Here is a 12,561-nt window from a genome sequence, read left to right as displayed (position 1 = left end):
ACTATACATCTTTTAAAAATAGGATATTCTACTTGATGATAATTTTCTTTCTCTTAAACGTTTTCAATTAACGCACTTGAAGACCTCGTCAATAATCAAACGTGATTAAAGTCTTTAGTAAAATCCTCGCTAACATAAGGTCAAGTACTTTAGGAGTTATTAAGTACTTTAATTACAATAAATTTTGACAATTATTAATTTCATAACAAAATAGGAAAAAAGTGAAACTCGAACATTACAAATCAATATTACTATCATTATTGTTATTATGAATCATAATAACATTCTGTAAAATATAGTGGTTTGAGCTTATATCTCGTGATAAAATCTTGTCGTTAAGTATGCAATCTTCCTTTAACGTGACCATAAAACGTTTACTTTTATAATAAAGATGTGATTCGTAGTCATTCTTAACTTATTGAAATGTCTGTCTCTATAGGCATTGTGTAAAGAACTATAAAGTGTAATAGAATTCAAATTACTGATTAATTATAAATTAGATATAAATGGTACATCTTAGCGTTATCCCAATTCGAAATTTTCTTTAACCCTTGATTGTTCTATCCAGTTGCTATGTTTATTGTGAACAAACAAACGTCTTTATCGGACAGAAATTTCTTCAGTCAGATGCGATTTAATTCACATGTATCTAATACACTTGTTCTTCATACCAAACCGAAACAAAAACCATCTTTTTGATCATAGCTGTCTTCATGACCTACCTCACCTATCGTGAAGAAACAGAGTAATCAGTGCTGAGGTATGAAAATGAATAATAGGTAAAGACGATAATTCCACCCCTCGAATTGTGACTGGGGGTTTATGACATGTAATACTTGACCGTCATCTACCTTGACGCGCATTGCTAACCGGTATAAAATTAAGCTGGAAGAATACTGAAGCAGCAAAGATAAGCCATATTATTAGTTCACCAAGTCACTAAATGTTAATCTGAGCCATATTAATGGACGCAAACTGGCTGGTTGGAAGATGCGCGACAACTCTAACTGGTGAAGTCGTTGGATGACATAACATCGAATTGGTCACAAAGGTTTAGATGGGCTAAATTTTTACGCTCCTTCAGATATTCATATTCAATATTCCTCTATACATACTTTTTCATTCCTCATTCTCCAAATATGTTCTTATTGTTTATTCTTTCTTACTATTATCGCTTTCATATTATTTATACTCTTATTAATTTAATCTCATAGACCTAATGTGGTATACCAACTACAGATAACGTACATTTTTGTCAGACAGTACCTTAATTACGCTTGACTAATTAGCATAACAATGATGCCATAAAATAAGCATTATAAGGACAGATCTGACGATTTATGAAAGATGATCTATTTGTTGGAACTTTACAATGTAATTGTATAGTTGATTTGAAATTTCTTTGAACAATCTATTATTTTATTATTAAGACCTACTCATTTAATACCAAACATATATAGTTCTCAATAAAATGAATATTATCATTATATACTTATTTGTATACCAAGTTTGATAAACAAAACAAAACAATTTATTCAACGCTACTGACAATCGTAACTAATGGTTGGAGACTCTTGGTGACATGGCTCAGAATCGATCACAATGGCGTCGGTGTATACACTCTCTGTCTTCCCTTAAATTAAGAGATTAAAATCGCTTCATATCTTTCGCTCTACGAACTAATTCTTTCTTCCTGTACTATATCCTTATTGCAATCTTTCTTTTATATATTACCATCTCTGAATTAACTACTTTTATGAATCCGGTGTCCATCTTGTTGTGTTAATGAGGTATGGCAATTTGGACCGATGCATATATGTGCCTGGTCCTACGTTGTAGCTGACTGACTATTAAATATTAAACAATCTATATTATTATATAATGAATAAATCAAATAGTTTTACATTACAATCACAGATAAGAAATAACAATAAATAATAGGAAATATGAAGAATTCCAGTTAATAGCAAGAATAAGTTAGTTGGAAAACATTTAACCATTGTGCTTTGTGGTATAAATTATGCAGAGGAGAATTAAATTTAAAAGGGAGAAACATGTTTTGGCACTCATCAATTTAATTGATTGAATTGAATGTTATCAAATTAAATGAAAAAAAACAAAAAGAAAATAATAATAATAAAACAATAATTTTAACTTAACAAAAAATCTACAGTTTTCTCTCGAAGAACTAATGATTGCACAACACATTTCATTTTGAGCAGATGTGATATTGGCACATCAATTTGATGATGATCTGTGTAGATAAATTTTTATTTACACAATGTAAATAGAGTAATAATAATAATAAATTACTGGTGAAATCTCGCTACTATAATTGAACAGTTAAAATATTGATGATAGAAGTTAGTTCAAAGTAAACACACCTATTCATATAGGTGGTAATAATGAAATGAATAGATTTAAAATATGTTGAATTAATCTTTTCTAGGGGAAAAAAATGGAACACTTCAAAAAAATCACATGGAAACGTGTTTATTAGGAATGTAGGCACAAAGTATAAAACATAATACATCTCAAAAGAGACATTGTAATTAATTTTAAGAGAAAAATTATGTACAGAAATAATATAGACATACATTGGGGAATGTATATACATATATATAATGTTTGATAAATTGGTTAAATTTCATTGTAAGAAATGCAATCCTTCCATTTTGTAGCTTTCTTGTTTCTTCTAATCATACACTTTTACAAAGTATTAAAAATGGAATCATTTGATATGAAAAGTTATTTGCACTAAATATAACATCTAGAATTATATATTACTCTGATAAACAAGGGTATAGACAGGCTAATAGACAATAATATACAGATAGAGAGGCAAACGAAACTTTGATATAAAACTCAACTGATATTCACGTTTAAGTAATAAAGATAGCCGATAGAAATCTCAGATGAAAAAAAAACTGATTTTTTCCAACATAAATATTTAAGTTATTAAGAAAAACAAGGAATAAAATTGAGTATTGGACATGAACGATTTATTTGTAGAAAAACATTGGAAAAATGAGTTGAATTTATCAATCAAAATGAATTAAAGTATGATAACTCTACAATTATTGGGGAAAATTATAGTTACGAAAGCTCCTATGCTTTAGGTCAATAATAAGAGCATTTTTCAAAACACATAGCGTATGTTGGGCGTGGATATAAAGATAGTTAAAAAATTTTCCTCTTTTATAATTTTTCGATTACAAACTTATATTATGACAGTATTACAATTGATTCAAAAGAGTATTGGATTCAATAATTGGTAAAACAAATATTTCACAAACTAGCTATTTGTGACTATAACTCATTACTGTTACTACTGACACCATTGTTATTGATTCCATTATTATTATCAAGGATATTAGTATAATTATCAATATGTGTATTAACCTGAATTGCTTCATTATTGGATCTGTTGAGTTTTACATTCACTTTATTGATAAAGTTGGTGGGAGGGAAATTATCAATAATGCTACTGCTTAGTATATCGTTTATGTTACCAGAATTAACTTGGAAAGGAATGTTTCTATTATCATTACTATTATCATGGATGACAGGTGATACTCCCATCGTTGTGTATGAAAACAAATGAGTTTCCGGCTGAGAATTATTGATAATTTCATCATTTAAACAATCAAACCTATTTTCATCACGAAATTCATCTAAAACTCTGTTTGTATCTTGCATGTGAATATTTTCTGAAACTGTACGCCTTTTGAATACTTTCTGCACATCTATTGATGTACCACAAAACACAGGTTTATAATTATAAGATGCAACGTCCGTATTTATTTTCATGAAATCACCATTGGTATAATGATTGATAACTGTACTATTAGACGATAAACGTTGAGTTAATCCACCAAAATTAATACGATAAGTGTAATTACCCCATTTAATGCGCCATGGATTAGATAGGGCAGTAATAAAAACAACATAGACTAGTAATTCACGACTAATCCAAGCTAGTAGAAATTTCGCAAATGAAAATGGAAGTTTTGAATTCTGTTAGTGAAAAACAAAAAATAAAACAACGAAGAAAAACATATAGGCAGAAAAAGATTTAAAAAAATAAAGGCAAAGTACCACAACGTAACAGAGAAATCAGTTTTCTGCAAAATACGAACTGACTAATTTACAGAATAAACATATCCACTTCGAATGGACCACAAGGCGGATAGTGGTCAGTCACTTATAAACACTTACCGTATCCATTAACTCCGACTGCAGCTCCTCTGGAGCTACTATTAGTCCCAAATTAGTTTAAAGAAGAGGATTATGAGTTGTGAGAAAGCAATTTCAACCTCGTTATAAAATTGCTAACAAGAGAACCGTATTGATTATATTTTGCTTCAAGCCGTTAGGTTTAAATGTTTTACATGGCAGAAAATAAAATATCAAATTAGAAACCTCAGCTTTAGAAATCCAACAACCTTTCAATCAAAAGGTGGTACATATACATGAAATAATCTCTATAGTTTTAAAATTTTAACTTATTTGATTCTATCACTTTTTTCAAATATTTAAACATGCAAAATATTGATATAAATTTATCCTACTTGATGCGTGCCATTACACTAAACAACTATTTTGTCCTATTTTGAAGTCATAAAGTTGTGTGCAACAGCGACCGCATATGGAACCGAAAGAAGAATTTATAATTTTGCGTTATATCGCGAAATGACTTATATTGGACACATAAAACATTGAATTCTATGTATATATGTATAAATGTAGTGAGTTCCCACTGAAACTTGAAGGTTCTGTTTTTAAATCCTGTAGGTGTTGAATACGAGCACTAATGTAGATCCTTAGATTAAGACACAATAGGTGATTAATTTAACCTCTTGTCTAGTGGATCAACAAATGATATCAGTAAAGAATCAAAATTATCATAAAATAGAGTTAGTGTATCAGAATGGGTGAAATCAACAAACCATTCCAGATAATTAGTTTGTAATCTGTAAATTAAGTCAAATTTAGCTGTTGTTAACTTTAATAATATCGATATCGGACGAAGAACTATGATCATCTAGTCTACTGAAATACTATCAATTCATTTTAGATAAAATCAATAGTAACCAGATTATTTAATTTAATTATGAGGATTAAAACTGTAGAGATAAATTTTTAAAAAAGTCCGTCGCTAAGTCATATTACTTTCCACGCAAATCGAAAATATTAACATGCACTTATCTTAAAAGTTAATCCATGATAAAATATTAAAATCTTTTTCAAAAAGCTTTGTACATGCTTAACTACAACAAAGTGAAACGTTTTTTTTGTTTCTAATTAGTTTTTACTCAAAAAGATGATCAAAGAACATAATGTAATAAACTATACTATAAAAGGGTGGAAGTGAAAATGAAACAAAATAAGCAGAGATGAATGATAACTAGCAGTGGAATCCAGGACGCGCGTTTCGTCCTATTTGGGACTAGTCAGCTGGATGTACAAATATCCCAGAGTTGATATTCACTCCAAGACTCCAATCCAGTACCATTCGTTTCAAACGCTACCACGTTATCCACTAAGCTGTTGAGTCAAGATAGCCACTAGCTTGTGCAATGGGCTGAAGTTTTAATTCATTTTTGTATTGTTTGAATCCATCTCTGCTTAAAATGCTTGTTATTTAAGACACTATCAAGGCGATCCGCACAGGATGCACATATACCAATTAGACACTGATCAATCGCATTCCTAAACATCAATGGGAAGATTGAAGCAACCAATACAGGAATGGAAATGAAATAGTTATTGAAAACAGATCATGAGACTTTTATGCTTAGCTAAACATGTACATACTAGAATTATGTGAATAAAATGGTTGTTATTTAAAGATTCTGTTCTGATATGTATTAAATGAAAATTTAAACAAGTTGAATACATTCCTGAAGAACGTATTCGACTTTCTGGTTCTTAAATGAGATCTTGCTTATGTGAAATGCACTTCTTACAGTGACAAATTATTTGGATAATAAAGATCGATATTATTTTGCTAATATTCGACTGACTAATTATGGACAATTTTAAATAAACCGGTATAATTTGAATATTTACTAACATGTAATTATTATTAAACTTTAAGTCATACATGATCTGTGAAAAAAAGGATACTGTGATGTATGCTACATATCCTGACAGTTATAAGTAGTATATAGCCGCAATCGAAAATTTAATATCTGTGAGAAGATTGGATTGGAGCGAGCAGAAATGAAATCGGAGAGCAATCAAAATAACAATACAATTAGAGGAACAATGGCGTAGGTAAAGTAAAACTCAGAAAATACTTACAAATGATGTAATTAATGTATGGTTTTCATATTTTACTAAACAATAAATTGGTTTTCCACACAGAAGTCTCGTTTAATACAATCAGTGTCGCAGCCAGTGTAATGTATTTTACTTGTGCTGATAGATATAAGTAGAATACATCATAATTTTATCTAGTTTCTGCAACAATTGAAGCCTGTGATCAAGTATTGAGTTATTAAATTTTTCAATAGTTGTCTCACGTGAACAATTAATCGAGAGCCGGATATAAACAGTGTTATTCAGTCTTGAGTGCTGTTAAAGGAATAAGGGCGATTATCGATTCCCGGTTGCCAGAATCGTGAAAGGGTTCTTTTAGAGGTACTTGAAAAGGAAGTTGGATCAGAGGTGATCTTAGTGACCTGGGAGCGTGACTGCAGTGCCCAAGAGACAAGTGCTTGAGGTTGGTCACATACGACCTTTTTGTGGGTAGTTTTCGTGTTAGCTGCGTACTTGTTGAGACCTTACCGCCGGAGGCGGATATCCGTGGGATAAGGCGAGGTGTGCATTTTTTAGGTCGGCCTTTTCTAACCCCAGCCATCCTTGTGGGAAGACAGTATCGCTGTTATGCGCGTTGTCTGAAGGAAACACCTTACTGCTGTCACACCTCTATACAGTCAGCAGTACAACTCCACCCTCAGAACTTGGGGTTTGCTGTTTTTTTCTCTTACCGTTCTTCAACTGATCTGTCTGGCATGGTAGGACCTTGAAGAACGATTGTTCCAGCCAGTATAGCTCGATTGGTTTATCACGATAGGCAAATTCGACCACCACGTCAAGGTAGCAACAACAGTCGGGACAGTGTTATTAGAAAGTAAGCAAAGTAATATAGGATAAAACATTTAGCAGAGTCAATCCTTCAATAAGATAATAAAATATATTTCCACCTTCGTATCAAATTAATATAATCGAATTCAATTCATTGGAAAATCAGTTAACTGTGTTTTTTTTGAAGAAAATTTTATTGATACCTCAATAATGAACAAAACTAGAGTACTGTGATTTCGTTGTTATACTGAAAGTATAGGATTAAACCAAGAAATTGTCTGAAAAAAACGTGATTATCTACAAACACGGAAGGACAAAAAAACAAACAGAATAAACCTTTTATGAGACAAGACTACAAAAATTCACAAAGAATAAAATTATCGCTACAGCTGAAATTTTGAGATAAACAGTTGATTTTTACAGGGTAATAAATTAGGCTATGAATAATATCGAATGAAGACACGACAGCCACAATCAAAGCAGTTATTGAATATTACCAAATTTATTCGAGAATCACAATAAACAAACTTAAAGAGCATCACTAATATCAAAAATATTGTGAAATGAAACTGATATACGGATTATTTCAAATGCAAAGCTGTTTTTAATGTTATGTAATTCATTATAGAATATAAATCGGTGAAAAAACATACGTATTCACTATGTCATAGATTCTTTGAAAGGAGAATTGAAATACTTCAGTTTTGCATCGCTTTTTGGAGAATCGTATTATTAATTTTGTTTAAACAATTAAAAACACTGGTGATTTTCAAAATCAGTAGTCGCTGAGAATACTTGAAGATATATTCAGTTACTAAATACACATTTATGTACATACGTAAAGTCTTTTAGGATGAATAAGTAAAGATACGATTTTCAATCAAAGCTTCATAATGAAACGATACATCATTCTATTACGGTGTATGCTACTTGTGCTAAGAGACATAAGTAGTATGTAGAAGCAATCGAAAGTGGAACGCCTGCCAGCAGAAGATTTGTAAGGATTGGATTGACGTGAACGGGAAGGTAAAAATAGAGCTATTGTAATAAAACCAGAATTCAAAGAATCATGAAGTACATCAAAAACGAATGAAGGAAGATGTTCAAATAATGTATTTAATGTATGGTTTTCATATTTTATGAAAGCACCCTGTAATTTTGCACTAAACAGTAAATTGGTTTACCCCACCTGAGTTTACGTTTATTACACTATGAAAAAATTGGTAGAGTGTTATAGAATAATAAGTAGATATTTCACATGTGTCAGTCTGCAATTCGTATAGTAGGACATCAAGATATCACAATATTATAAACAACTTAAATCTTCCTTTCTTTTAATATTGTTTTGAACTTAAGGAACTTAAAGACTTGTTTTGGGTCTTGATCAAAACTGTAATATTTCGAGTGTAAAATATTTCCAAACATTTGTTATTCTTGTTCCTACATCTATAAAATTTGAATTTTTTACTATAAGGTGCACACTACATACTTCCTTATCGAATTATATGCACATTGTATGCTGGAGCGGCGACTCAATAGTTAAGATATTCAACTTTCACCATATGAGTTCCAGGTTTGAACCTCACTACATCAATGTCACTAGTCATCAAATTTAAAGTATGATACGAAGCTGAGTACATTAGCATGCATCTGGTAAATGAGTGTGATATGATGGGATTAGAAAGCAAAATTACATTCTTTTACTCATTGTAATTTTTGTTCAACAGTACTTCAGTTTCATTAATTCAGTGTGATAATTACTCAGTGTAGTATTTGTTTTGTTTTTCCAGTATAATAATTTATCCGTTATAACACTAATTTATATGAGTGTAATCTTCATTTAAGATACAATATTCTTGTATTAAATTAATATGGACGATGCACAGCATGACACGCAGCATATGATTTGTTACAACTCTAAGTAATTTTCAATATATGTGATTTCATCATAATAATTAATCAAATGGGTTTACAATCAATGTATAAACGAGTGCATTTTCGACTAGGGTCGCTGCAGTGTTTTGAGGTTAATAAATCTTCACTTGTACCAGTCTTGTTGTTCCTACTTTGAGTCGTGGGAATTGAAGTGGTTCCTCATTTTACAAGTATAAGTAATAAGAGATTCCGACATAACAAATAGCGACGACCATCTATAACAATTGGTGAGGCAGTCATAACAGAGTGAAATAAAAGAAATACACATTATAATTCAACAATTTGCAGTTGAAATTCCAAACTTATATACGCATGACAGTTAAATATTGAAATCAAAAGCTTGTTAATTAAACCGTAGTATCCTTGCAAGAAATCTAGTTTTTATAAGTCTTCATCACTTACTTGTATACAACGTAATAATGTATAATCCAATAGTATCCAAAGTGTAAAATGCATCATAATTAAATAAATAATTTGAATATCAAATAAATAATGCATAGTTAATGCAAATAATAAACCAAGTGTAATTGATTCACATAATGGTTCCAATACACCTGAAACTAATGGCAACATATTCAATCGTAGCCGAAGCCAACGAACCATTCGCCTGATATAATTTACTAATGTACTATTACTAACATTTTGAATAACTGGATAAGATGACAATACTATCCGATAACCTCTAGAAAAAACAAACAAACACGAAATATAAAGGATGAATGTAAAAAGAATATTAAGAAACTATATAGATGTTTCTATGTTTATGTACAGAATAAAAACATCATTAAAAAACAATCAACCGTAATAGTACATTGATCAACATTATACATAATCATTATTTACGCTACTGAACCACGTAATATACATTATGTTTTGTTTCTTTAGGCAACAGCATGTAAATTAAAACAAAAAACGAATTAATTTAACAAGTTTCAAGTCAATGGATGATTGAAGGGCGATACAGAAGTAGTTGAGTCTATGGTGAAAAAACTTTATGACCTTAATTTTTACAAAAATGTTAAAATGGAACATATTGTATGGCAATGATTTCCTAAAAATTAATAAGCCCAAGCAAAAACATGTATAAATAGATTAAGAAACTATATGAGATTTTTTGTTACTGTATAAAACAAATAAATACGTGATGAAATGTGAAGAGTTCTGTCAAAAGAAGTGCAATCTAGTAGAGAAAAAACAATCAACTAGATAACCGAGAAAATCAAAGTTGATGAAAACGATCTTGGAAAATCAAATATATACTTATATCTTTTTGTTTACTTGCTATTGTTGGGACGGTCTTAGACTTTCACGACGGAGCCTTCAGGGGCTCTGAAGAAACCTAATAAGAACCTAATGGAGCTTTCAAGAATATCAACGTGACATGCTATTATTGGACGGTAGCATAACGTGCCTCCTTGAGGATTGGCTAAATTATAAGGATATTATAACCAACGCTAATAACTGTAAATACACATGCTTTCTATACATTTTTGATTCTTACCCAACAATCACTTCACCTTCTTTCTTCTGTCTTCGGATTTTTGACTATGGGGTTCTATACGTTTGAGTACTGTTAGTTGTGTATCATATTTTGCTTTAATCAAGTAGAGGACGTAACAGCTATCTTGCATAAGTTTGAAACAATTTACAGTAAATGGTTAACTTCATCAAAAGATGTCGTTTCTCAAATCTGTGTAGTAGTGTTTTTCTTCAAAATATCATTGTGATACACCATATTCTCTCTCTTTACACAAATACTATGACTGTCTGAAATTTTCGTTGCAATAACGCATATTTGAAACATTCCAACTTGATGAAATACTAAAGAGTTTCAGTCAAATACCAACAACGTTTCACTACCCTCTTAAACAATGTATTTGTGAATATTTCTTCATCACTTACAATGTTTTCTAGGATAGTTCATTAGATTCTATAAAATCGAAAGTTTATCAATGTTTATCCATGATATTTCTATCGTTCATCGAACTAGGAAGAATGAGTTAGCAGTCAGTGATATATATATACATATATTCTTACCAAGAATACATGTTACTACTGTTAGCGGTGTATCGTCATTTACATTTGCATTGACGTAAAGCGTTATCATATTCCAAAAAAATGGAAAAATATTTCCTTTTAATTAGTCAATACATGGTCATTTTTATTAACAGTTCATCAACTATAATTATTCCCAAGCAATCAATAAAATTAATTTACAATTATATATTGTATTTGTTTCTTCATTATATTATCTTTATCAAACTAAGGGAATTCTTTATTTTTCCATTACAATAGCTAAGTATATAATGAATAGAATGTATTGCTTAATTTATTCAACAATACGTTTTGAATATTTTTATAATGACTTTAAATAACAATCTAATGATTTTATATTTAATTGTAAGAAACATTCAGTTTACAATTTCTTTTACAATATTATAATCTTAATGTTTGAATTTATGAGTCGATCTAAGCTAGACCACCATTGAAAACCTGAAAGCACTGAATAGCCGTGTCGTCCCAGAATGAGACTCTTCAGCAGAGCGCATTAACGATTCCACACGCTGAAGTTGAACTCAGGACCTTCGGTTTCGCAAGTGAACGCTTAACGTCTTGACCACTGAGCTGGCATCCAACAGTGTTAGTATCTAACTGTAATCAATCCATATTCATTCTAATATTCTCCCAAATATTTATCAAATTATTCAGTATCTATTAAACTATGCAATTGTAGTGGAAACATAATGACATTTATTTGGAAAATTATTACATTTTTAAATAAAACTGAAATTTGATCAAAACATTATTCTTAGCTTTGCGATAATCCTGGTTTATGTGTATCGTGTCAAGCACTTAATGATAAAATCATCTTGATGTAACGTATAACATAGAACACTATAGTCATTACTAAATTCTTTCAACATGAATGGTGTTGTTCAAAAGAGATTGTTTCAAGAAACAAAAAGCAAGTTCAATCGTTTTATCAATAGTAAAAACTCAAAAATCTAAATAGAATTTTCTGAATTATTCCAATTATAAGTTCAGTGACTAAACCCTAAATAAATGTAATTATGCGATATTTTATAATTATACCTCATTATCCAAAGTAATGTAAGTGAAGTGAGATTCAAATTCTTATCTGCAACTGATTACATAATTTCCCATTAACATATTAACATTTTAATGATACCGCTTATGCAAAAACTAGTTATAATATGCAGTTATTCATCTCACTGTCTTGAAGCAAAATTAAAAGTTGTAGCATAAAATGTTAGAAGATGAGTTCTTGACCTATTAAGCAACTATGAATATTTTGTTAAGTCAATCAACATGAAGAAATACGAAATAACTATTACTAAAACGAAATATATACACGTTTATTATTTACGGACAAACTATACTCAAATAAGTTAGTGTATTCAAGATCAAAAGTTTCAGCTCATAAACCATATTCTTCAATTTATTATTTTAGGCATCTGTAAACAAATGTAAATAAGCAACCGGTAATTTTAGAAACAGAAAACACAACTTTCT

At 30.3% G+C, this 12,561-nt stretch overlaps 1 protein-coding gene across 1 annotated transcript in view; it reads right to left on the bottom strand.

The window, feature by feature from the left end:
• Positions 1 to 1,767: 1,767 nt before the first annotated feature.
• The window catches only part of MS3_00007493 (uncharacterized protein), a 42,212-nt gene continuing 31,418 nt past the window's right edge, over positions 1,768 to 12,561 (bottom strand). The window contains exons 7-8 of the mRNA XM_035733277.2: positions 9,430 to 9,709; positions 1,768 to 4,017 (exon numbers count right to left, since the gene is read on the bottom strand). Coding sequence (XP_035587504.2) covers positions 3,310 to 4,017; positions 9,430 to 9,709 — 988 coding nt within the window. The 3' untranslated portion in view covers positions 1,768 to 3,309. The remainder of the gene's footprint in view (positions 4,018 to 9,429; positions 9,710 to 12,561) is intronic.

Source organism: Schistosoma haematobium, chromosome 4, assembly GCF_000699445.3.
Source record: "Schistosoma haematobium chromosome 4, whole genome shotgun sequence".
Classification (NCBI taxonomy): Eukaryota; Metazoa; Platyhelminthes; class Trematoda; order Strigeidida; family Schistosomatidae; genus Schistosoma; species Schistosoma haematobium.
Note: the sequence above shows the minus strand (reverse complement) of the source record. Positions and strands in the feature narration are given on the sequence as shown.